At 43.8% G+C, this 27,889-nt stretch overlaps 1 protein-coding gene across 4 annotated transcripts in view; it reads left to right on the top strand.

The window, feature by feature from the left end:
• ERCC6L2 (ERCC excision repair 6 like 2) overlaps positions 1-4,208 on the top strand; it is a 157,113-nt gene extending 152,905 nt beyond the window's left edge. For 3 of the 4 annotated variants that reach the window (XM_086417014.1, XM_086417012.1, XM_086417013.1), the window contains one exon: positions 1,820-4,208. In XM_086417014.1, the coding sequence (XP_086273140.1) occupies positions 1,820-2,792 (973 nt within the window). In that variant the 3' untranslated portion in view covers positions 2,793-4,208. The remainder of the gene's footprint in view (positions 1-1,819) is intronic. The other variant, XM_086417016.1, reaches the window with a different exon arrangement.
• The last annotated feature ends 23,681 nt before the right edge of the window (positions 4,209-27,889 follow it).

Genomic DNA, 27,889 nt, shown 5'->3' on the forward strand with positions numbered 1-27,889 from the left:
AAAAACATTTATAAACAGTGAGCTTTCCTGATTCATGGCCTAAACTCAGCATCAGCAAAGGAAAACCTTCTTAGTCTGCCTGGGCGGAATACCACAGGCTGCAGCTTAAAAGACAGAAATATGTTTCTCACAGTACTGAAGCCTGGGAAGTCCCGAGATCAGGGTGCCAGCTGATTGGATTCCTGGTAAGAGCTTTCTTCCTGGCTTACAGATGGCCACCTTCTCACTGTGTCCTCCTATGGCAGAGAGAGCTCACTGGTGACTTTTTTCCCCCTAAAATTTCATTTATTTATTAATTTTTGGCCGTACTGAGTCTTTGTTGCTGCGTGCAGGCTCTCTCTAGTTGCCGTGCATGGGCTTCTCCTCGCGGGGGTGTCTCTTGTGGCGGAGCACAGGCTTCTCCTCGCGGAAGCGTCTCTTGTGGCGGAGCACAGGCTTCTCCTCGCGGAAGCGTCTCTTGTGGCGGAGCACAGGCTTCTCCTCGCGGAAGCGTCTCTTGTGGCGGAGCACAGGCTTCTCCTCGCGGAAGCGTCTCTTGTGGCGGAGCACAGGCTTCGCCTCGCGGGGGCGTCTCTTGTGGCGGAGCACAGGCTCTGGAGCACAGCCTCAGTAGTTATGGCACACAGGTTTAGTTGCTCCATGGCATGTGGCATCTTCCCAGACCAGGGATTGAACCTGTGATTCCTGCATTGGCAGCCGATTCTTTACCAGTGGACCACCAGAGAAGTCTTCTGGTGACTTTTTATGACCTCTTTTAACCTTAATTACCTCCTAAAGGCCCCCATCTCCAAATACAGTCACATTGGGGTTTAGGGCTTCAAAATATGGATTTGAGGTGGGTGGCGCAGTTCAGTCTATAGAACCCTTACCTGGGGAAAGGAGCAGAGTCTAGTGCCCAGGGTTCCTAAACAAGCTTTCCACTTCCATCTTTATTAGGGTTTCAGAAGACACAGTTCTTCAACGGCTTTTATTAATATCTGACGCTAACTCTGAAACTCATTTCTTCAGATACCATCTGACATTAGTTACCTATACTGAAGGGCAGATCCATCAGATCAAAACAGAAAGAATCTAGACTTATCAGTTTAGAACTTCCCTTTGTGTGTGTGCGTGTGTGTGTGTGTGTATGTTATTCGCTCAGTCGTGTCTGACTCTTGTGACCCCATGGACTGTGGCCCGCCAGGCTTCTCTGTCTATGGGATTCTCCAGGCAAGAATACTGGAGTGGATTGCCATTCCCTTCTCCAGAGGAACTTCCCAACCCAGGGATCAAACCCCGGTCTCCTAGAACTTCCCTTTAGGCTCATCAAAAAGGCATGTGAAATTTCTATGTTGTATTTGTGGAAGAAAGAGAAAAAAGGATATAGAAGAGAAAAATTCTTAAAAACTATTAATTTTTGAGCATTTTCTCTTTTCTATTTATTGATACCCTCTTTGACAATTTTATTTCATGTATCTTGTGTGCAATATAGATTTTCAAACATTATATAAATTATAATTCTGCTGTAAGTCATAAATTGTCTGATTGGAAGAGCAGCATGCTGGGATCATACAATTCCCAAGAAATACCTGATAATAAAAGTCAGAATAACTTAAAAAGTTGGTAATTTCATGAACTAAAATACTTTTTTTCAGTAGTGTAAGGGAAGAGTTCACATTCTCTTAAGTACAAAATGTATGTTCATTGTGATATTAAGATAATATATGCTAATGAATACATTTACATAGCTTTGTTGCTACATAGCATAACACTGATGACAAGTTCTTTACAAATAAAATATAGTAAAAATAACCATTGGATTTGTTCATTAAATCTTCAGAAAACAATTTGAAGAAATGGCTTCTTATTTTAAGTTGTCTTCTGTAAAGGAATTTGCTAAACGTGTAACTAACGCCACATCAGAAGAACGACAGAAAATGCTAAGAGACTTTTATACTTCTCAGTATCCAGAGGTAAGAGAATTTTTTGTGGATTCTCCCTCAGAATGCACTAAGTCTGCCTCTGAGAAAGGAGAGAGAGTCGAGAATAAGTCTGAAAAAAGACAATCTCTTATGAAAGAGCAGCCATCAGATTCTGAAACTTTGTCATTTAAAAATTCTACCAAAAAAATTTCTCCAATTTTCAGCCCCAACATATGTAAAAAAAAATCAATTAAGTTTCAAAATCACAGTTCCTGTAAAAAAAAGGTGCTTTCCAATGATGTAGAAACTAAGAAATTACCTATAAGCTGTACCCAAGAGACTGACGGTGGGGAACGCAGCCAAGCATCCGAAGATACTGCAGCATCCTGTTCCCTGAACAGTAAGTCTGGAGCAGATGAATTGGGAAAATTGGAAAATGCCGGGAAAGGCCAACAGGATCTCACCAGTTTGGGTATTTCAAGAAATGGACCCATCTTCCAAGTGGAAAACAAAACAATAGAAAATCCAGTGTTAGAAGACACTTCTGTGGTAGGCTTACTTGGTGACACCTCTATTCTTGATGACCTCTTTAAAAGTCATGAGAATAGTCCCACACAGCTGCCAAAGAAGGTTCTTTCTGGGTCCATAGAAAAAGCGAAACAGAGACCAAAAGATTTCTGGGACATCTTGAATGACCAAAATGACGACAGTCTTAGTAAACTCACCGACTTGGCAGTAATAGAGACTCTCTGTGAAAAAGTGCCTTTTGCTGCATCTTCCAAAAGGAAGGAGGATCTTGAAGCTTCTCTTTGGAAATCAAATGAGAAATTTTTGTGGAAAAAATTTAACTCAAGTGATACAGATGAAAGCACAGCTAATACACAAGAGTGATACATTAACATATAGACGAATTACTACAACCAATGAATTTCTGCTATCAATGTTTAGAACTCTGTATTCCACACTAATTATGTTACAAAGTTGTCAATATATATTTTTAATAAACCCTCGCTCTGGATTTTTTTTTAAGTCTCAAATGTTAACCATGTGTTAGTTTTCCTTGATAGCTGATTTGATCTTTAAAAAATATATATGATAGTATTATAATATAAACCTCTATTATGAAATGGAAAAGATCCTAGATTTGTTACTAGGAAACCTGGGGCATCTCTCATTATAATTATGTGACCTTAGATAAGTCATTTAGGCTAGTGTGCAGCCATTTCCTCATAATGAAAGATGAAGGGCTTGAAATTAGTAAACATGAGTATCTTCCAGTTTAAAAACACTTTGTTTCATTCTCCTAGATTCCATTAAGTCATAGAACCAAATTATGCTTACCCCCCCAAAATCAAGTGTACATTAATGAGTTTCTTTCTTACTAGCATTTGGAAGATTATTAATTGTTTTCCTTTTCCCTCAGTATCATGTGCTACCATTATGAAATTATTTATACAAAAGTAATAATGAGTACTAAATACATGATGTATATTAAAATAGTAAGCTCATAATTGCTCAAAAGCAAAGAGTTAATGTTGTATAACTTTACTGTCAATATATGATGTATGATGCTAAAGTAATATAATTATTATCATTAGCCAAAGAACACCAGTGCCTCAACTTTTATGCAAGTATATAAAACTTGGTATAGTACTTTTGTATTTCTCTTTGGTATGAATAAATGAGTAAACATTTGATTTTATTTAAAACTTTTACATTTTGTTGAATTTAACATGTTTTATAACCAATGAAATGTGCTTGTTGTTGAATTCACTTGTTTGGAAACATTCACTCAGCCCCTGTGTGTACTGTGCTGTGAGCACTAGATGTACAGGTGAGGCACTGCTACCAGTAAAACAAAGGAAACCATATCTATGAAGAGTCGTGTCTATAAAGCCCCTGGCACATAGGAGCGGATCCGAGCCTTCTACTGACCCACGCACAGATGCTCTGTGGCAACTTTCCATCAGTTGAACTTGCAGGGCTATGATGGGAGGAAGTGTCCAGGAAATAGCAGTGAGCCAGGAAATGGTGGTGCTCAGAGAACACTGAATTGTTCCTGTACTGGGGGGAGAGGCCCTTCGGAGTACCCAGCCATTGTAGTGTCAAGCTACTGCTCAGAAATGACAAAAAGAAAAAAAGAAAAACCTTTTCTCAGGGGACCGAATGGCCATTGAATGGCCTGACTCTCTAGGGCAGTGTTGAGAGCTATGAAATATATTTTACTTTGTGACTCAGTACATATGTGTGTTATATATATATATATATATGAGTGAAATAAAATGTGTATGAAATATTTACCCTTAAGGCATGCAACATACTTTGATATTTTCTCTTCTGTTGTAATTTTGGTCTTGTATATGTATGTTTTTTTAATGTTTTCATAACCCACTAAATTGATTTCATGATCACTAATGATTGGTAACCACAGTTTAAAAATTCAGTTTTAGGTTATATAGACTTAGTTGGGTTTTTTTCTTTTTTGCTACTTGCAGCAGAATTATATCCAGACTTAATAGATGCTACATTTTACCACCAAGAGCTTGCTGCAAAATGAATGTGCTGTGCAGTCTGTGGTAGACTTAATATATAAATATTGGTAGACTGATGTGGGATCAGCTCTACCAGGACCTCAGAAAGAAAATAGCTACCTCTTCAACTCAGCTTATATATCAGACAGTAGAGTATATATCAGTCATTTTAATAAAAATATATTTTTCATAAAATCAGGTACTTTTTAATTTTTTTATAGACTTGACCTTAGAAACATAAAATGATGTTCATACAAATATTAGCTCTGTACTCTTCAAATATAGTGAAATGCTATTAAACGAGATTTTTATCAATCATGGTCAAAATGGGAGTAAAAATACAGACTTGGAGTTAAGAAATGAGTTTCCAACAGTTGTCAGTGAAATGTTTTGTCATAATTGTCATGTAGGAACGGTATGCCAAGCAGAGGATGAGGTTCAGTGTGGAAAGGAGCCAGTCAGAACATTCCAGAAGGGTAACTGTAAAGGTTGACTCTCCTTGCCATGGAGCAGTGAGAAAATTTGGTTCAACCATTGATGAGTATGGGAACAGACAATATAACAAGAGTCCTTCCTTCCTACTCCACTGGTGGTGTGCTACCAAGTTCTGCCAACTAAGTAGGTGACCACAGGCAAATCCCAGGGCTTCTTTCAGCCTCTTTAAATTAGAGATGGACTGAATCAGTGGTGGTCGAGCATTTTTTTTTAAGCAATTGAAGTCCACTGTAAGTAGAAGACAATCATAACAATTAAACATTATAACATCAATTATAACAATTAAAATGGAGGTCCTTTGATTCAAGGAGCACTACTGTGGCTCCATGGAGTATTAGTTTGAAAAGGAATAAGATCATTGCTAAAAAAACCTTCCAACTTCAAGTTTCCATGATTCTATTTGCCACAATCTGTATTTTTTTACTTCTCTTGAAAGCAATGACAGTTTCTGGCTGCTAGCACTCAACACACAGTTGTCATTATTGGAAACTGAGGCAAGATACTGTGGAATCTTTGCACTTGAATTCCTCAGAGGTCCCTTCAAGCCCTGAAACCACTTAGTTGGGTAAATTAACGTCCTCTACAAGCAGTGAAGCTGCCCCTATGTGTACAAGGTGACGGAACCTTAGTTTGCAGAGATGAGTTGGTAATAAACTTTTCATCAATCCATAGAATATGAGAAAGCCAAGGGAAGTATATAGTTGTTTTTAACATTGATTATGCAGTTTTAAGATTCTGAAGTTATTCTTCCTTTATGATACAAAATAATCTTACAAAATGATATAGTTTTTCACCTATTTCATTGTCTTTACTTGATGTAAAAGTTGCTAACCATATGTCAGTTCCCCAAAATTTTGACATTTACTGATCTTCAAAATCTGAAAGAATGGATTCAATGCCTTCCTCGAAGGTCGTTTTTCATGTGTGAGGCAACTGAGCTCCACAGTCACTGTGTCATAAATCCAGTTAACAGTGGATTGGGGATCTACTGAAGATGTCAGTGAACCTGAGATACTATAAGATGCATCCGCCATCAAGCCCAGAGTGCAAAGCACTTTTTAGGCTCCTCACCTAATTCTGATTTAATCATCATTGATGTGAACTTTCCCAGTTCTATCCCCACCTTCTTTTGCAAAACATGCTTTACCCAGAACTTTCTGAAAGGCCTTAAAGGAAAGGCTCGTAAGCTCAGGAACCGGTCTTAGCCCTGGTGACACTGCGTCTGCCCTGGATGACAGCCCCATACACTGCCCTTGCCCCACCCCTCTCCCTTGCTGGCTCCACATGGTGTTTGTGGCAGGTGGAAAGGACACTGCACTTTTTCTTTGTTAAAGATCAACCATAGGATCTTGACTTACAGGATCTTGCAGAGTGTTAAGTGACTGCAGCCATAAAATTAAAAGACACTTAATTCTTGGGAGGAAAGTTATGACCAACATAGACAGCATATTAAAAAGCAGAGACATTACTTTGCCAACAAAGGTCCATCTAGTCAAGACTATGGTTTTTCCTGTGGTCATGTATGGATGTGAGAATTGGACTGTGAAGAAAGCTGAGCGCCGAAGAATCGATGCTTTTGAACTGTGGTGTTGGAGACGACTCTTGAGAGTCCCTTGGACTGCAAGGAGATCCAACCAGTCCATCCTAAAGAAAATCAGTCCTGGATGTTCATTGGAAGGACTGATGCTGAAGCTGAAATTCCAGTACTTTGGCCACCTGATGTGAAGAGCTGACTCATTTGAAAAGACCCTGATGTTGGGAAAGATTGAAGGCAGGAGAAGGGGACGACAGAGGATGAGATGGTTAGATGGTATCACCGACTCAATGGACATGAGTTTGGGTAAACTCTGGGAGTTGGTGATGGACAGGGAGGCCTAGTGTGCTGCGATTCATGGAGTCGCAAAGAGTCGGACACAACTGAGTGACTGAACTGATATCTTTTAAACTTTGGATTTTTCTTTAGTTTTTGTAAAGTGAGACGTTCCTCTGGACTGAAAGATGGACTTCAAAAGAGGCCTCATTAAGCTAATCTGTATATATTTTCCTTTTTTCTAAAACTATTACGAAAGTATTGATAAAAACAACAGAAAAAATCTTCATTTCTCAAAACATAAATGTCAACATGTAGTCATGGGAACTTCTGATCTTACGTGATCAGCGTCCACCCATGTTGCTCACCTGCCAGTGCCCTCACTGTGCTTGCCACACTCAACTGTCTCACTGGGGGCGCATTCACTGCCTTCCAGACCCAGTGCCAGTGTCCTAAATGGTCTCCCTTTAGCACTGCCTAGCAAAACCCCAGGGTTTTCCCAGGTCAGTTCCTACCTGCCCCCACCAAGCATCCTGTTCACCAGTATCAATGGAGCCCCCAGTGCCCTGCCCGGCAACCTAATATATTCCCCTCCTCAATCAGTTTTCCCCAGTCTCCCCAAACACTTCATCCAACTGCATCTCAGGCTTCTTAACTCCCCAATTTCCCTGGTTAGTTCACATATTGGGAAATGCCACCAGTGAATGAGCTCTGAATGTCATACTCGGGAGACTGCAGAGGTCATATCACCAGGCAAGTCATACCCAGAGGCAGCAATTCACTGACCAGCCAGGAAAAAGGCAAAACTGACCAGTTAGTGGGGCCTTTGCAGAGGTGCCATTTACTGCCTGAAATGTCCCAGAGCTGCCACATTGCCCTGAAAGGCATAACAACTCCTGTAGTCCTAAAAGACCCCACAGGGCTCAGCCTGTGTGTGGGAAATGTTTGGGGGGTGGCAGGCAGGTCTCAGGAACCTTGAAGTGTCCCCTAGGAAAGTGTGTGAGTAAGGGAAGAAGACCCACCAAGGAACTCAAGCACAAATAAAGGGTGCTCTCTTGAGTGGTGGAAAAGGTAAGATTCCGAAGTGCAAAACAGGGAAGAAGCATGTGTTGGGCTGGAGTGATAACAATAGATCACCCCCCATATTCTGGGATCAGGTTGGTGGCCAGGCCTGAAAAAACTGGAAGGCCAAAACATCATTTCTTCCCTTGGCCTTTAAAACCTCAAATGAGCAGGAATGGTGGGACTAGGACAGAAGTTGGAGCTTTGGATTGCCAAACATAAAAAATGCTTTTGACGACTAACCTAACCTCAAAAATATGCAAAAAGGCTGGGTAGGGGACAAGGGAGAGACTGAGAGTTGAGTGTCAATGACTGGAAGTCCTGAATGTCAGAGAACTGGCAGCACCACGCAGGGACTTCCCTCTCTGGGTAAGGGGGTTGCCGTTGGGCTTTCCCCCCTCGCCTGTTACTCTCTGCTAGGACCCCTGTCCCCACCCCGCCCCCGCCCCCGCCCCGGCTTCTCGGGCGCTGCACGCCTTTTCCCCCAGAGCGCCATCGGGGAATCCACCTCGCTCCCGGTTCCGCCTTCCTCTCTCTCGTGGCAGGCATATATTAGACACTTTGGAGAAATCGGTCCAAATAAAGTAAAGCTCATCTAAATTTTCCTCAGCGAGTTTCCAGGCCACCCGCCGCTGCTGAGGGTCGTCAGTAGAAGCCTCTGCTGCGGTGCCACACAACCCGAGCCCTCGCAAGAAGGGGGTGTCATCCGCCAAATTAGGTTTACCTTCTCCCTTTGGGGAAAAAAAGAATTAAATTATGTTTTGGCTGTATTGATGGAAAACATGAAAAGCAAACTCCGGGGCCTTGTGCCTCAAGGGCACTTGATCTCCCGTTAGCTGCAAACAAGAAAGTCCGCGAGCCCCTCTGTGAGCAGCAAGCATTGGGTTGCCGATCTCCACCGGGCCCTGGAATCGTCCACCGTGAAAAGTGAGGCAAGGAAGGTGGAGGCGGTGCCCTTTGGAGTGGTGGTGGGGGTATCCTGCTTCCCCTCGAGATTCCGGGCGCCGCGAGCTCGTGATAATCCCCAACCCTAGTTTGGGGAACCCGCAGGGGCTTGCGATCCAGCCAGGGACAGTCGGAGGTGGGGGTCCCCTCGGTGCGCACAGCCCGCGATCGCCCCTCAAGCAGACACTGCTTGGCTCAGAACACACACCTGCGGGCTCAGAACTCGGTGAGTAGTGAAAGGTTAGACACCCGCCCACCCGTGGGCCGTGCGGAGACTGGGGGAATCGAGCCGAGAGGGGGGGCCCCTTCCCTCCGCCCGCGCGCGTCCTGCCCTGGCCGTGGAGGGCGCGAGGCCGCCGGGTGTGAACGGCGAAGGTTTCTGCGGTCTGGCCGGCGGCCGGCTGGAACACCAGCCTCAATTTGATCCCCAGCGCCTCTAACGGGAGGTCACGGGAAGCAGGAGGACGGGGGCGCCGGGTAGGTGGGCGGAATGCGAGCTCTGACTGAGGACCGCGAAGTACGGAGGGCGCTAGGAGGGAAGCCAGCCGGCCAGATGGAACTCCTCTTGGCGGGTCCCGAGCTCGGTGCCTGCGAGCGCCCCTGGGCGGCATGGCGGGGCACACCCGACGGCGGCGGAGCCGACGGTCCGGAGAGGAAATCGGGCTTAACACCTCCTTGCACAGCACCTAGATCCCGGCCAGCTGCGCCGGGAAGCGGGCCCCCCACGTGCAAAACTGCTCCACCTCCTACCCTAATTCCACCGCGGCGCTCACAGCCGCCTCTGAGCCTGCAGCTTCTGTCTCCAGTCCCAGACCGCACGTGTCGCACCCCCGCACCTCCCAGCCCCCGCCCAAGATCTTCCCTGCTGCTGCGCTCCCTCCCTTCCATCTTCCTCCCGCCATCCAAGCCCGGCCCTTGGCCAAGGGCCCGTTCCCAGCCTAGAGTCCTAGAGAAATTTTCTCCGAAATAATGTCTCTCACTGCCAAGGGTCCGAGGTCCCGCCCCTCCACCTCCCATCTGGATGCCTGCAGACTTCTCTTTGGATTTCTAGGCTTGCTTCTCCTCCCTCCCTAATCCATTTTCCAAACTGCTTCCAAGAGCGCGTTGAAACCCAAGGGACCCTGGTGGTGGTAAACCTCGTATTTCCTCTGTTAAACAAGCTTAAGGGTGCTTGGGCTGAGAAATGAAGGTTCTGAGGGCTTCGGTTCTCATTCACTGAGCACTTACTATGTCAATTCGTTAAGCATTTCAAGTGCATATTCTCATTTGAATGTCCAAGAACCCTTCTGGGTAGGAATTATTAAGTATTATTATCTATTATTATCATCTCTTATTATGAAGGAAGAAACTGCAACAGAGGATCGCACAGCTTGTGGGTAGCAGAGGCACTTGGAGCCAGGCAGTCCTGCACCGCCCCCACCCCCACCCCACCGCCGCCCCCAGTCTTTTCCTCCACCACTGCAGAAAGCCCTGACCCTCCTAACAGGGATGGAGTGACCCTTAGCACCAGCTGTGTCCTAGAGGCTGGGTGGCAGCAGTACTAAGTGGATAGGGCAGGCAGATGTTAGTGGCTTAGGGGTCTGAGTTTCTGGAAGAAACTCAGTTTCTCAGAGGAGTCTCCACTTTTGACTCCTCTTCCTCACAGTCACCTACCATCCTTAGGCTGCTCCTCTTACCTGGCAGCATGCTGGAGACAACACAGGTGTCTAATCCAATCCCCAAAGCAGACTTCTGCCATTCTCCTCACTGTCCACAAACACAGGCTCGAGAACCCTCCATCTCCAACACACACCCGTCCACCTCACAACCTGCTTCACACCCCCATCTTCCACCCTCCACCCCCTCTCATCCCAGCCCAGGCAAGCATCAGCCTCTGGCCAGTTCCTTTGCACAGTGAATGACACCAGCTCTGGGAATCTGAAAGTGGCTCAGTTGTGTAGAATTCTTTGCAGCCCCATGGACTGTAGCCCTGCCAGGCTTCTCTGTCTGTGGAATTCTCCAGGCAAGAATACTGGTTGGGACGACCCAGAGGGATAGTATGGGGAGGGAGGAGGGAGGAGGGTTCAGGATGGGGAATACGTGTATACCTGTGGTGGATTCATGTTGATATATGGCAAAACCAATACAATATTGTAAAGTTAAAAAATAAATAAACTAAAATAAATTATAAAAAAATAAAAAATAAATTAATTAATTAAAAAAAAAGAACACTGGAGTCGGTAGTCCTGCCCTTCTCCAGGGGATCTTCACAACCTAGAGATCAAACCCAGGTCTCCCGCATTGCAGGTAGATTCTTGACCGTCTGAGCCACCAGGGAAGCCCTTTGTCCTGGGAGAGGGTGGGAATTCTATCATTAATCAGTGGCTGGGAAAACAAGTGTCAGCACCACTTCCCTTTCCAAGAGCCACACGGCACCACAAGTGTCCCTAAGCCTCCACTTCTTATCTAGGAATTAAGGTGATTCCTCCCCACCGGACCTTCTATAACCTAGATAAGATGGACAGACATTCGGAGATAGTAAACAGGGGCCATCTGATTAGCATTTGCTCATGTGAATCCCCGATTTTAATTTCTGTGAACTTGCCTGTTATGCAATACTTTTGCTTTCTTTTTGGAAATATATGTATTCCAATTTCTGTATTACATGTCCTACTAATGGCTTTATTGCTTTTTTATATAATTTTAAATTATTTTTTCTGTATAGATTCATAATATAAAATTAAAAGGGTAAAAAAGAGCAATTTCTCTCATCACCCAGGGGCAAGCTCTGCCGTCTTCACTGTTACCTGCAGAGTTGCCACTATTGTGGGTCTCTTTTGGAAATCGTCCACACATTTATAAACACGCCTCATTTCTTTTTACCTGGATACCTCTGTGTTTGCACCTAAAGAGAAAGTGAAGTCGCTCAGTCGTATCTGACTCTTTGCGACCCCATGGACTGTAGCCTATCAGGCTTCTCCATCCATGGGATTTTCCAGGCAAGAATACTGGAGTGGGTTGCCATTTCCTTCTCCAGGAGATCTTCCCGATCCAGGGATTGAACCCAGGCCTTCCTCATTGTAGGCAGACACTTTACCGTCTGAGCCACAACATATAGTAATTGATGCTTTGAAAAAAAAATCAGCAGAGTTTCAGAATGAAGGGCTGAGACTCTCAACATGCCCATGGTTCAAACTATTAATCAAATGGCAAATGGCAAGAATGAGGAGGCATCTCCCTCAGATAGAGACTGAAAGATTTCCCTAATAACCCTGGTTGCAGAACAAGAAATGCAGGAGAATGTGAAATGTGCACGATTAGACTTAATCATGATGGGAGGAGTTGCTGGGTGCTAGAATCTATCACTGCAGTAACCACATGTTCGAAGAACCTGGCTGTTGATCAGGTGAAGGAATAACCAGGCAACATAACCGAGCAAGAGTGGCCTTCTCTTTCTCAAGATAGGTTTAAATATCTGGGGAGGGGTGTTTTAATATCAGTTTTATCTGCCAGAGACTATCTGAGTCTCAGGTGTCCTGAACACTAATTGCTTCCTAGAAATGAACTGAGGCAACCACCTATAAAGTCGCTAACTATTGCTGCAGTAACCAGTCTGATTCAGCTCCTCTAGTCCAATGACTTCATAAAGAGAGGCCGTGCAGCATACCTCATGCCATCCCAAAGATTTGCATTCCCTGGTCAAGGTCCCTGTCTCGTTACTTTTTCCTCCATCCTTTGGGGGAGGCAGTGGTGATCAGGAAGAGGAAAAGGTGTAACCAGAGTGGATGAAGGGAAGTCAGGGACTCAGATTGTTTAAAATCTGCCTGATCAGTCCCAATGTCATTAGGAAAGTACACATTTTGCTTTCCTAGATGGGACAAGGTGGCATGACGTCACGCAGCAGAGCTCCCTTAACTTGAAGGCTGTGCCCCTGGATGTCCTGTCAATCTCTTCTTAGTCTCTTTGGTGGGCTCCCACTTCTCAGCTGCCCTTGTGCTTCCTAGGACGCTGCCTTCAGGGTAGGGTTAGTCTCACACCACACAATCCCCATTCATTTTTAGGCTTCTAATTAATCTATTTGGAGGTGATTGTAAGTCTTCAGCACAACTCCGACTTCTCTTCTGAGTTTCAGACTCACATCCAATTGCTTTGGTGTAAGCACACTGCCTTGGGTGATCTATGGGCACCTCACACACATATCCAGAGTGAAATTCTTTAACGCTCTACTCGTTCTTCTCCCAAATCAACGATCGTACTTGATCTCGAGCTTATTACCCACATCGCAGCACCATCTTTTTCGCTGGATGCGTCCATTTCTCTCACTCACTGTTTATTCAGTAATCAAGTCTTCCAAAGTTTACCTCTTAAATAACTCTTGTATTCCTTCTTAATGTTTGTTTTTAATTTAAATTTTGATAGATGCTATCTTCCAATGGTTCAAGTGGGCCTTACAAAGCGTAACTACGAACAAAGCTAGTGGAGGTGATGGAATTCCAGTTGAGCTATTCCAAATCCTGAAAGATGATGTTGTGAAAGTGCTGCACTCAATATGCCAGCAAATTTGGAAAACTCAGCAGTGGCCACAGGACTGGAAAAGGTCAGTTTTCATTCCAATCCCAAAGAAAGGCAATGCCAAAGAACGCTCAAACTACCACACAATTGCACTCATCTCACACACTAGTAAAGTAATGCTCAAAATTCTCCAAGCCAGGCTTCAGCAATACGTGAACCTTGAACTTCCTGATGTTCACCCTGGTTTTAGAAAAGGCAGAGGAATCAGAGATCAAATTGCCAACATCCGCTGGATCATGGAAAAAGCAAGAGAGTTCCAGAAAAACATCTATTTCTGCTTTATTGACTATGCCAAAGCCTTTGACTGTGTGGATCACAATAAACTGTGGAAAATTCTGAAAGAGATGGGAATACCAGAACACCTGATCTGCCTCTTGAGAAATTTGTATGCAGGTCAGGAAGCAACAGTTAGAACTGGACATGGAACAACAGACTGGTTCCAAATAGGAAAAGGACTTCGTCAAGCCTGTATATTGTCACCCTGTTTATTTAACTTATATGCAGAGTACATCATGAGAAACGCTGGACTGGAAGAAATACAAGCTGGAATCAAGATTGCCGGGAGAAATATCAATAACCTCAGATATGCAGATGACACCACCCTTATGGCAGAAAGTGAAGAAGAACTAAAAAGCCTCTTGATGAAAGTGAAAGTGGAGAGTGAAAAAGTTGGCTTAAAGCTCAACATTCAGAAAACGAAGATCATGGCATCCGGTCCCATCACTTCATGGGAAATAGATGGGGAAACAGTGGAAACAGTGTCAGACTTTATTTTTCTGGGCTCCAAAATCACTACAGATGGTGACTGCAGCCATGAAATTAAAAGACGCTTACTCCTTGGAAGGAAAGTTATGACCAACCTAGATAGCATATTCAAAAGCAGAGACATTACTTTGCCAACAAAGGTTCATCTAGTCAAGGCTATGGTTTTTCCTGTGGTCATGTATGGATGTGAGAGTTGGACTGTGAAGAAGGCTGAGCACCAAAGAATTGATGCTTTTGAACTGTGGTGTTGGAGAAGACTCTTGAGAGTCCCTTGGACTGCAAGGAGATCCAACCAGTCCATTCTGAAGGAGATCAGCCCTGGGATTTCTTTGGAAGGAATGATGCTAAAGCTGAAAGTCCAGTACTTTGGCCACCTCATACGAAGAGTTGACTCATTGGAAAAGATCTGATTCTGGGAGGGATTGGGGGCAGGAGGAGAAGGGGATGACAGAGGATGAGATGGCTGGATGGCATCACTGACTCGATGGACGTGAGTCTGAGTGAACTCCGGGAGTTGGTGATGGACAGGGAGGCCTGGCGTGCTGCGATTCATGGGGTCGCAAAGAGTCGGACAAGACTGAGCTGATCTGATCTTCCAATGGTTCTAATACCAAAAATACGAAAGAGCACACACTGAACAGTCTTAATTCTCATCACTTCCTTCTCCTGGTAATTCATTTCGGCTCTCCCAGGCACCATATGGATTCAATTATTTACATCCTTCTAGAAAAGTGTTTCTCAACCTTTTTTTTTTTTTAATCACCACTCTCCTAAGAAGTCTTTGGAGACATTTTTTCTGATTATTGGTTGCCCTTTTAATTTGCGTACCCAAGTATATTGTGTATCTCCTTTTGTATTGTGTATCTCCTTTTGTGTATAGAAATATGTTCTATACATAAAATTTAAGATTCCTCCCACCCCAAACCAATTTTTACCCCTTTGGGGTGATATCACCCCAATGAGAATGCATATTTCAGAGGTATTTTATGCAAATAGAAATAAATACAAATGCATTTTAGTTCCTTCTCCTTTTACACAGGTGGTACCATACTATATACATACTAACCTTTGCTTTTTTAATTCAAAATATCTCATGGTAATTTTTTTGTAATATTATATTAAATATATCCTCATTGTGTTTAATGGGTGCATAGTATTTAATTTTATAAATTTAAATTAATGTACTTAAGATAATTTAAATAGCCATCATCAAAAAAAATCTACAAAAAATAAATTCCAGAGAATATGTGGAGAAAAGGGAACCCTGGTGCATTATTGGTGGGAATGTGAATTGATGCAACCACTATGAAGAACAGTATGAAGATTCCTTAAAAAGCTAGGAATAAAACTACCATGTAACCCAGCAATCCCACTACTGGGCATATACCCTGAGAAAACAATTCAAAAAGATGCATGCACCCCAATGTTCATTGCAGCTATATTTACGATAGCCAGGACATGAAAGCAACTGAGATATCCATTGACAGATGAATAGATAAATAAGTTGTGGTACATCTACACTATGGAATATTACCCAGCCATATAAAGGGACAAATCTGAGTCAGTGGAACTGAGATGAGTGAACTTAGAACCTGTTATACAGAGAAAGCCTATTTTCAGGGCAAGACCAGAGATCCAGATGTAGAAAATGGACTTGTGGACACAGCGAGGGAAGGAGAGGGTGGGACAAACTGAGAGAGTAGCATTGAAATATATACATTACCATGTGCAAAATAAATAGCTAGTGGGAAGTTTCTCTGTAACACAGGGGGCTCAGCCCAGTGCTCTATGATGACCTACAGGGGTGAGATTGGGGAGTGCGAGGTTGGAGGGAGGTTTAACAGGAAGGGGACATATGTGTACTTATGGCTGATTCACATTGCTGTACAGCAGAAACCAACACAAAATTGTAAAACAGAGTTGTTCTTGTTGAGTCGCTAAGTCGTGACCAACTCTTTGCAATCTCATGGGCTATAACCAGTCAGCACACCCCACCCCCGCATCCATAGGATTTTCTAGGCAAGAATATTGGAGTGGGTTGCCACTTCCTTCTCCAGGGATCTTCCCAACCCAGGGATTGAATTCATTTCTTCCTGGATTGATGGATTGGAAGGTGGATTCTTTACCATTGAGCCATCTGGGAAACCCATAATGCAATTATCCTCTAATTAAAAATAAATTTAATTCAGTGTAACTCACTGCATCCAACAGAGAGGGAGGTGACACTGGAGTAGGTTTTCTAAGGTAATTAGGAAACTGGATTATTTAGGGCATTAGAAGATATATGGAATATGTTAATAATGATTCTAAGATCTCAGCCATTGAAAGCTTTTAATCAAGCCATCATATGATCATATTTGCAATTGTAAAAGACCACATTGGCTTCTGGGTGAAAATAGATTCAAGGAGGAAAGAATTGAGCCCACATGCAATGGTGTGGACATCCAGTTCTGTCCATATAACTTCTTCTGCTGCTGCTTTCCGACTCTGTGCGGCCCTGTGTGACCCTATGGACTATATCCCACCAGCCTCCTCTGCCCATGGGATTCTCCAGGCAAGAGTACTGCAGTGGGTTGCCATGCCTTCCTCCAGGGTATCTTCCCAACCCAGGGATGGAACCCAGACCTCCTGCATTGCAGGCAGATTCTTTACCACTGAGCCACCAGGGAAGCCCGCATATAACTTCTAGCTCCACCAAATACATATCCCTTGGCCATCCCTCAGGTCTAGGAGTCCATACCATGTATCAGGGATACACTCCAGGAAAGAGACCTGCCTGAGCCTTGGAAATAGTGGAGTATTTTTATCATTTCAGTTTTTCTCTCTTCTTGGGGAAAAGCTGAACTTGTTTTGTTTTCCTTTCTACTTCCCTTGTTTTGCTTCCCTAAACATTTTAGCATGCATACTCTACAGATTAAATCTGTGGGTAATCAATATTTTTACCCTCCTTTAAACAATTCAAGGACTTTAGAACATTTTAACTTTGAGTCTCCCTTCCCAAATTATGTACTTTTAAAATTAGGTTTTATCTCTTAAAAAAAAAAAAAAACCCCATAGAACATTAACTGTTGTTTTGATTTGATACAAGTAATTCTGCTTACATTTATGCCCATATTTTTATTTCCTTTGTTCATCAATCCTTATTGCTTCTTTGTCCCTCAGGGACCTTTTTCCCTCTATCTGAAGTGCATCAGAGAATTTCCTTTAATTAACATCTGTTGGAGAAAAAACTCTATATTTTTCTGAAAAGTGCTGATTTCAGCACTTTATTAGTTCTTTCATATCCTAAAGGGTTTTTGAATAGCCTTTTTATCATCTGGTAAAGGTGGTAAAGAAACTGAGAAGTTGATGGCTTTTCAATAAATGGAAAAGAGAAGGCAATGTTAAATCAACCAGCTTTTCTTTGGATGATCCTTTGTGCAAAGACATAAAAAAATATATAGCTTTGAGAAAAATGTGCCTACAGAAGAGAAAATGATTCATGCACTACAGGATACTCACCAGAAATTTCTATCCTCATCTAAGCCTCCTCAAATTTGTTTATACACTCTAGTTCTGTTTTATCATTTTCTACTCACTCTTAATTCACCCTTGTTTGGCTTCCAGCCTCATAATTCTATCTAAACATCCTTCACCAATGACCACTGTGTCAATTCAGGTCCTTCTATTAATAGAAGCAGACTCTAAGAGTTAGAGGTGCAGGAGCTTCATTAGGGGTGACCCCTGTGAAAGATAAAGCAGTGAGGAGACTATGATGCGGATCTGACTACTGTAAAGAAAAGAGGGCAGGAAAAGGAGAGGGTAGGAAGGACACTGGGCTTCCGGCAGTCTGGAGCAGCCCCTATGGAGCTATAGCGTGAAGTTTAACTACGTTGGCCAGAAATGTGAGCCCTAGCATGACCAGTCTGCTGATTCACTGGCTGAGGGCTGCCCTGAAGAAACGTGGTCTTGCTCCAACACTGAGGCAGATCCTGAGCACACAGAGGTAGGGGCTGTCAGAAACTTCACTCCTTGTGGACTTCCTGGTTAAGTGATCCAGTGGTTAAGACACTGTACTTCCAATGCAGGGAGCACAAGTTTGATCCCTAGTCAGGGAACTAAGATACTACATGTGGTGCAGCCAAAAAAAGAAAAAAGAGAAAGAAACTGCACTCCTTGGGCCAGGTCCTCTCTGCAGGGAGATCTGAGTGATGCACTGCCATACGGCCATGGCCACTACTCCAACAAACCCAGCGTCATCCTCTAGCCTTGGTCTCACCTGACTTCTCTGAACATTGAGACTGTTGACTGGACCCTTCTCCTAAGACATAATCTTGTCTTGGCTTCTGTATCTCAGGATTTTCCTGGTTTCCCTCAGATGTTGCTGGATGTTCTTTCTGACAGTTTTTTGCGGGTTCATCTTCATCCACGTGGCCTTTATGCATGAGTATTGTCCAAGTCTTACTCTTAGGCCTTCTGCTCCACATTCTCCCAGGTGATCCCATCCACACCCATGGCTTAAATCACAAACACAATCTAGAACCAAGTCTTAAACTGGCGTCTACCAGAGAGTCGATTGGAGAAGGCAATGGCACCCCACTCCAGTACTCTTGCCTGGAAAATCCCGTGGATGGAGGAGCCTGGTGGGCTGCAGTCCATGGGGTCACACAGAGTCGGACATGACTGAAGTGACTTAGCATAGCATAGCATAGAGAGTCGATGGACAGCCTGATTCAGTGTTGCACATCTGAAATCCTCCTCTGTCCCTCTGACCTTCAGCTTTCTAAGAGCACATTGGGCTAATAACTTCCACCCTCAGAGCTGACTGGGGTAATGTACTTGAAGACACTTTGCAGACTGCAAAAGTCACATAATATTGTTAGTGTAAGACTTGCCAGACTGTTATTCCTGAAGTATAACACTGATCATCTATTTCCAAAGTTCCCTATTTTCTAGGGGGGAGGGGGGGACCTAAATCCCTGACTTTGCATTAAAAATTCAGCCCAAGGTGTATTTTCCACTACCCCTTTTCATTCACACTCTGCTCTTTCCCAAAGCTGTCTTCCTTGGAACACTAGGGCCCCTTACAATAGAAGTTGATGCTCCATGAAAAAAAGTCAAGTTTGGAAAATGCTGTCCTCCTGGAAAGTTAAAATATATTTTTTTATATTAAAGGTCCTGAGAACTATAACCTTTTTTTTTTTAACCAGTTTTTCAGCTACCTTAGCCACCAGTTTTGTTTTGTTTTGTTTTTCAATGTCACTTATAAAATTCCTGTGAGCCGCTAGTGTTTACACAACAGATAAGCAACCCTGCTCTATGCAGGTGGGGCAACTTAACTTGCTGTTCCACCTTAAAAGGTCATGTACAAGTTGTGGGCACCAAGATCCCCTAGTAGGGGGAGCCTTGATTCACATCCTTTTCAAAGCCTGGCTGTTTCCTCTCTTCCTTTTATAGTATTCTGTGAGCTCCTTAGAATGGTTCCAATAAATCTGCCCTCTGAACCAATTTGTCCACAGTAAGTTCTATTGGTAACAGTTCTATTGACTGACACACCAGTGGGCAAAAAGTCAATGGAGGGGCCAGAGACCCAAACTGGAAGCTTCCCAAATGCTCCTTACATTTGAATGGATAAGTAAATTGTGGTGTATCCACACACAATGGGATACCTTATAGTGATGAGAATGGACTGTTTGCCACAAGGGCAATAATATATATGAATTTCACAAATATAATTAGAAAAAAAAAGTGAAGCTCCATATTAATCCATTTATATGAAGGTAAAAATGGGCAAAACTAACCTATGCTATTAGAGGTCAAGATGGTGGTCACCACAGGAAATGAACAGGGTACAAGAGGGCTGGCTTCCTGGGTGTGTTCAGTTTGTGAATATTCATGAATCAGACCTTGTGTTAGATGCAATCCTCTGTATGTATGTTATACTCCAATAAATTGTTTTAGAGGGCTGGTGTCAGAAAAGATCATTTCCCACTGTCAATCCCATTAGCAAAACCCCCCGGGGGAAATACGCTGATTACAGGACCAATTGAAATGGAACTCTAGCTCCACCTGTCCTACTCACTCTAAGTGTGTTTGGTCATCACATTTGTCTAAACGTCTATACCCACAACTTTTACATTTCTATGCATGTCAAAGAGTCATTCTGCATTAATCACGTTTTTTATTTCCTATATTTTATGATACTTGACATCTAGGGACTTTGGGGACCCAGTGAAGGACTGCCCCTCCCAGGGTTAGCTAATATCTCCAGGCAGCAAACGACTTTCCTGCGTGTCTTTCATATGCAGACACATCCAGAGACTACACTCCAAACTACCTCCTCTATCTAGTTTTTACACTCTTAGAGGCAATACGAGTGTAATAACCAACTACTGCCTTAATCAACTACCACACAATAAGGGACCACCCTAGAGCCCAGAGCTGTAGAAATTATTCAAACCAGCTAATCTTGAGCCTGTTCAGCTGTTCACTCAGATTCATCCATCCCTTCCCACAGAAGCCACAATAAAGCCTTTTGGCCCGTGCTTTACTCTCTTTCTGCCTCCTGGTGGGCCCCTGTGCTTCCCCACAGGGCCTTGCATGGTATGCTGTGCCTTCAGTTTCCAGGGATCTGTGAATATAGACTTCTTCTTCAACGGCAATCATTTCTGCATAGTTTTACCAACCTGATAAAAACAAATCTTGTGTGCTTTTGAAAGCACCTTCATTCATCCCACAATTTTTTTAAGCACCTACTGTATTTCAGGAACAGTTTTACATGCCAAGGATAGATCAGAGATCATACAAACAAGATCCGTTCTCTCACAGAGCTCATGTCTAATAGGACAGAGACAATAAACAAGCAGAGAAATAAATATTTCCAGATAGAGTTAAGGTGGTATGAATGAAATAGGCCAGGATGAGTCATTTTATGTTGTTTGGGGTTTTTTGGTTTGTTTTGTAGTAAGACTGGTCAGAAAAGTTCTCCTTAAGGAGGTGACATTTGACCCAGGCAAATGGGTCAAACATTTGGCCTCAATAGTTGCTTATACACCAAGGGTACCCTTGGAGGTTGGTGTTGGGTGCCCGAAGGCATCTAGAATAACCAGAATGACGTATCTCCTGCCAATACTCATCCAGAACAAAAGTTCTCCCTTTCTCAACAAGCAAAGGAGGGCTTGACTCCAAGAGAAAATTATTTCCCCGCATCGGCAAAGTCCACAGCCTGCTCCAATCAAGTTGCCTTCCAAATGCTGTAAAGTGGAAGCACCCAAGCGCCAGGACCCAGGGGATGGATTGGTTACATACCAGATCCCCCAAGGCAGCAACCAGCCTGTGTATGTGTTTACATAACTGTTTGCAAAAAAAAGTAAGTGTGTGGTGCCCAGAGCCCTCTTCGCCCCCCCGTTACTGAGGACCCACTGCCTGGTTCAGCTCAGCAGCAACAGAAGGCTTCCCTTGTCACCGCAGACCTAATTGCCTCTCTGCCTGCCCCCTGCCCCAGACCCACCCCAGGAAGGGCACGCTAGCCATCCTCCATCCACATAAGAAGCACACAACATTCCATCTTTTTTTTTTTTAAAGATTCAACTTACTTTGGACAATCAAAGTAGGTTTCAATCAAATAAGGGTAGAAAAAGTAAATCTCATGCGCTCAACTCATGAGTGGCACAGTACAGCAGATCATCGACAAGGCGCAGGTCTTTCTGGAGGCCTGCAGCTGAGGGGTGTACATGTCTGGGGGTGGAAGGGGGCTGGCAGCTCCCACATTCCCCTTCCTCAGAGCTCCTGGGCTGGGCCTGGGCCTTTCCGCACTTGGGATCCTTCCACACATGCCCTGGGCCCCAAGACCAGTGCTCCATACACCTGTCTCCATCAAAGAAGGATTGGGCACTGGGAGCAGAGCATGGCTCCCCCCGGAGCCTCCAGGGAAGAGCAGGTCCATTTCACCTGGGGCCACGGGAGCTGGGCCAAGCGAGGCCTGCTGTGTGGAAGCTACACATAGCATCTTACTCGGGCTCTCTTTCCACAGCCTCTCTCCTCGGGGGTCTGCGCCAGCAACAGCTCCTCACAGAACATTCCCTAGGAACCCGGTGGTGCTCTGGCTCTGTCGCTGCAACTGGCTTGTTTATCTTTGCCTCAGATTCCAAGAGTTTGTCTCTCGTCATATATCTCCCTGGAGGGTTTGTTTGGGTATTTATACAAACACAGCCCTTCAGCTTGGATAGCTGTCCCGTGGGAGCCTTTTTATCTATCAGTAATATCATGCTTCAGAGCTATGAAAACTCTAAAGGACCTTCTTATACCTTGCAGCAATTTAAAACCAGCAGAGATCTCATGGAAGCCCAGGGCTAGCAGAGCCCAAGAGAGCTTCTGTGTGGCCAAGAAATAATGCTGGCCATCTCTAAAATGTCATTGTCCTCCACAAACTCTGCCAGGCACTTGATGGCCTGTGAAAATGTCCATTCCCTTGTATGTAGGTCAAGTCTCAAGGCTCCCAGCTGGCTTAAAATTCAACTTAGCATCTTTTTACTTATCAAGCATCCTGTATTTCTCTATTTAAGCAGAAAGCCTGCAGAGGCATGGGCCCTACCTCCTGTTTAATCTAAGAACCAGGCTTCAAGCGTCACAAGTTGGCTATTTAGCAACCTGCATGCATAGGTGCCTTTTGGATAAATCAAAGCTTCCATGGGAAGTGCCTAAATCCTATAAAGTAATTTATTTGCTTACCCACCAAATTATAATATTCATTTTGTTTGTGTAAACCTGCCAGAAACCAGTCATTAATATGAACCACAAAAAACCGTTTCAAGCAGGATTTCATCCCAGACATAGTTTCCAGTTTGAATCTGACATATTATACCTGAGAGGATTGCAGGAAACCATAAATAATTCCTAATTTCTACATTGGGTCTACATATAATAATGATTTTTTTTTTTAATTCCCCACCCACAAGAGGAGGCTGGGAACCAGGTAGCTGGGAAGGAAGTCTGGCCAGGACAGCGCTGCCCCTTCTTGTAGTCATCTTGAAATAAAAGAGATGCCTGCAGTGGTCATTTGGGAAGATCTTACAAACGTATTTGGAGGTTTGGGCACATGATATGAATCCAGGTGCCCCAAGCAGGATGTGGGCCATCGCTGGCAGAAAGTAGGGTTCCACCCTGCCGACTGCTCAGGATGGGGCTGGGAGGTCAAGGTCACTGCAGGACAATAGGCAGGAAGCAGCCTTGGAAGGGCCTGCTGTCCATACAGCCCAGGCCAGCTCTGCCTGGCTGCTCCCCGCTCACTGGGAAGCACGTTGGAAACCTGGCCTGAAGTCTCTCTTTCTCATCCCAAGTTGAAAGGAGAGACAGCAACCTTTGGGGGCCTGAGAGGCCCAGGGGACTCTGTACTGCCTGCCTTCTCCATGCGGTGCAGAGTGGCAACAAGGCGAGTCCTGGCTTGGGGTCCCCTAGATGTTCACACCCTCAGGGCCCCGTTGTCTGACACCATCCCACCAGCTGTGAAGAAACTGATTTGCTAAAGTATCTGGAGGAGGAAACAGAGACACAGAAACAGAGCAAGTGGTGGAGGACCCTCCAGGCATCACTTGGGGAGTGCAAAGGAGCAGCCTCCCTCCTATTGCACATCAGAGTGCCTGACCTCTTACTTTCCAGCTTCTCATATTTGTGTCCATGCCAAGGAAGCTCATTTTCCCATGGTTAATCATACTCCTAGTGGTTTCCTAGACTTTCAGAGAAAGCTTTTGGGAAAAGATGATTTTTTACAGATGAGCCAGTTAGGTGAGTGGGACACAGGGGCAAAGGCATTTCAAGCAAAAGGGTAGCCAGTACCCCACCAGGTGATTCAGAGGCCCCGGGGATGCTCTAAGGTCCATCCACAAGCAAGGAGCCATAAGGCTGGGCAGGGGCACAGACTTCAGCTCAGAGGAATGACAGCTGAGGAGTTGGAAGGTTTTCTCAAAGCAAGCAAAAAGCAACTAAGAACTTTCCCCACGATAGACATGAAGTTAGACTTGCCCTTTAGAAAGATTACTGTGGCCACAGGGTGAGAAGTGGATTGGAGAGGGGTGAGACAGTGCAGGCAGGCAAGCCAGTAGGATTGGTCAGGAGCCTGACCCGAGGCAGAGCTTACAAAAGCATATGTAGTGTGCAGTGAAGGACCCATTTTGTTTCCAATACTCCTTGAGCAGATACTTTTGTAAAACATGTTATCAGAAAAAAAAAAAAAAAAGAAAATTTAAAAGAACATACAAAATATAAGCCCAACTTTTTATCAAATTTGTTTAAAATTGGGACCAGATGTCATTGTTGTTCAGTCACCAAGGCATGTCCGACTCTTTGTGACCCCTTGGTCTACAGCATGCCAGGCTTCACTGTCCCTCACCATCTCCTAGAGTTTGCCCAAATTCATGTCCATTGAGGTCAGTGATGCCATCTAACCATCTCATCTTTTGTCACCCGCTTGTCCTTCTGCCTTCAGTCTTTCCTAACATCAGGATCTTTTCCAATGAGTCGATTCTTCGCATCAAGTGGCCAAAGTACTGGAGCTCCAACTTCAGCATCAGTTCTTCCAATGAATATTCAAGGTTGATTTCCTTTAAGATTGACTAGTTTGATTTCTTTGCAGTCCAAGGGACTCTCAAGAGTCTTCTCAACACCACGGTTCAAAAGCATCAATTCTTCGGCACTCAGTTTTCTTTATGGTCCCACAACCATATGTGAATACTGGAAAGAAAAAAAGAAAAAACCTGTCTAGATTTGTCACAGCTTTCCTTCCAAGAAGTAACCGTCTTATAATTTCATGGCTGCAGTCACAATCCACAGTGATTTTAGAGCCCAAGAAGAGAAAATCTGTCACTGCTTCCACCTTTTCCCTTTCTTTTTGCCATGAAGTGATGGGGCTGGATGCCATGGTCTTAGTTTTTTGAATGCTTAGTTTTAAGCTGGCTTTTTCACTCTCGTCCTTCACTCTCATCAAGAGGTTCTTTAGTTCCTCTTTGCTTTCTGCCATTACAGTGGTATCATCAGCATATCTGAAGTTGTTGATGTTTCTCCTGGCAATCTTGATTCCAGCTTGTAACTCATCCAGCCCAGCATTTCTCATGATGGGCTTTGCATATAAGTTCAATAAACAGGTTGACGATGAACAGCCTTGTCGTACTCCTTTATCAATCCTAAACCAATCGGTTGTTCCACACAGGGTTCTAACTGTTGCTTCTTGACTGACATACAGGTTTCTCAGGAGACAGGTAAGATGGTCTGGTATTCCCATCTCTTTAAGAGCTTTCCACAATTTGTTATGATCCACACGGTCAAAGGCTTTAGCATAGCTTTAGAAACAGAGGTAGATGTTTTTCTGGAATTCCCTTGCTTTCTCTGTGATTCAGTGAATGTTGGTAATTTGCTCTCTGGTTCCTCTGCCTTTTCTAAACGCAGCTTGCACATCAGGAAATTCTCGATTCACGTAATGCTGAAGCCTAGCTTGAAGGATTTTGAGCATAACCTTACTAGCATGGGAGATGAGTGCAATTGCCCAATGGTTTGAACATTCTTTAGTACTACCCTTCTTAGGGTTTGGAATGAGGATTGACCTTCCCAGTCCTGTGGCCACTGCTGAGTCTTCCAGATTTGCTGACATATTGAGTGCAGTATTTTGATAGCACCATCTTTTAGAATTTTAAATAGCTCTGCTGGAGTTCCATCACCTCCACTAGCTTTATTGACAGCAGTGCTTCCTAAGGCCCAATTGACTTCACACTCCAGAATGTCTGGCTCTGGGTGACTGACCACACCATCGTAGTTACCCGGTTCATTAAACTCTTTTTTGTACACTTCTTCTGTACATTCTCTTCTTGATCTCTTCTGCTTCTATTAGGTCTTTACCATTTCTGTCCTTTATTTTGCCCATCTTTGGATATTTGACATCCACAGTTATTGTGCCCATCCTTTGATATTTCCAATTTTCTTGAAGAGATCTCTAGTCTTTCCCCTTCTGTTGTTTTCCTCTATTTCTTTGCACTGTTCATTGAAGGCCTTCTTGTCTCCCCTACTATTCTCTGAAACTCTGTTTAGTTGGGTGTACCTTTCCCTTTCCCCCTTGCTTTTTGCTTCTCTTCTTTCTGCAGCTATTTGTAAAGCCTCCTCACACAACCATTTTGCCTTCTTGCTTTTCTTTTTCTTTGGAATGGTTTTGTTTGTGGCCTCCTGTACAATATTATGGACCTCTGTCCATAGTTCTTCATGCACTCTGTTCACTAGATCTAATCCCTTGAATCTATTCGTCACCTCCATTGTATATTCATAAGGTATTTGATTTAAGTCATACCTGACTGGCCTCATGGTTTTCCCCACCTTTAGTTTAAGCCTGAATTTTGCTATGAGAAAGCTCTTGGTCTGAACCACAGTCAGCTTCAGATCTTGTTTTTGCTGACTGTATACAGCTTCTCCATCTTCAGCTACAAAGAATGTAATCAATCTGATTTCAGTATTGACCATTTGGTGATGTTCATGTGTAAAGTCATCTCTTGTGTTGTTGAAAAAGGGTGTTTGCTAAGACCAGTGTGTTCTTTTGGCAGAATTCTGTTAGCCTTTGCCCTGCTTCATTTTGTACTCCAAAGCCAAACTTGCCTGTTACTCTAGGGATCTCTTGACTTCCTACTTTTGCATTCCAATCCCCTAAGATGAATAGGACATCTTTTTTTGGTGTTAGTTCTAGGAGGTCTTCTAGGTCTAATTTTCTATCAAGATAGTTTTTAAAATTGGGATCAAATGTACATAATATAAAATTTACCATCCTAAACATTTTTTATCATGTACAGTTCAGTAGTGTTAAGTACAACCACACTGCTATGTAACCAATCTCCAGAACTTTTCCATCTTGCAAAACTGAAACTAACCATGAAACAACTATCTATTCTCTCTTGCCCCATTCCCTGGCAACCACCCTTCTACTTTCTGTCTCTGACCTCCACTTCTCTAGGAGTCGAATTCAAGCGGGATGATACTGTATCTGTCCTTTTGTGTGTGGTCTGGCTTATTTCACCCAGCATAATGCCCTCAGGAAGGCAGAATTTCCTTCCTTTTTCAGACTGCATAATATTCCACATTTTGTTTACCCTTTCATCCTGCAATGGGCACTTGTGTTTCATCCATCTTTTAGCTAATGAATAATGATGCTATGAATGCATGTGGGCTAAGCTGCCTCAGCTGTGTCCGACTTTTTGTGACCCCCATGGACTAGATAGTCTTCCAGGCTCCTCTGTCCATGGTAATCTCCAAGAATACGGGAGTAGGTTGCCATGCCCTCCTCTAGGGCAATTTTCTTGACCCAGGGATCAAACCTGCGTATTTTATGTCTCATACATTAGCAAGCAGGGTCTTTACCACGACTGCCACCTGGGAAGCCCATGCTATGAATATGCATGTACAAATATCTGTTTAACTCCCTCCTTTCAGTTCTTTGGGGTTTATACCCAGAAGTAGAATTGCCAATCATATGGTAATTTTTAAAAAATTTTTAGGAACTGCAATGCTCTTCCACAGTGCTGGCACCATTTACATTCCCACCGTAGTGCACAGTGTTCCCGTGTCTCCACATCCTTGCCAGCAGTTGTTATCTTCTGGTCTTCTGGTCACACATCCTTATGAGTGTGAGGAGAAGCCCTTTTTTTCTCTTTAGATTCAGTCTGTATAAAATTACCCATCAGACCCTGTAACGGTTTAGAATGCTTCAGGGTTATAATTTAAAAGAGTTTAAACTGCTTCCTCTCAACTTCTGAATTTATCCCATTGCAAACCAATGACAGATATTTCCCAAACTGGCCCCAGTCTGTGGGCCAGAACTTGAG

This window comes from Bos grunniens, chromosome 8 (assembly GCF_055505025.1).
Source record: "Bos grunniens cultivar Pamir isolate PY7600 chromosome 8, Bosgru_T2T1.0, whole genome shotgun sequence".
NCBI lineage: Eukaryota > Metazoa > Chordata > Mammalia > Artiodactyla > Bovidae > Bos > Bos grunniens.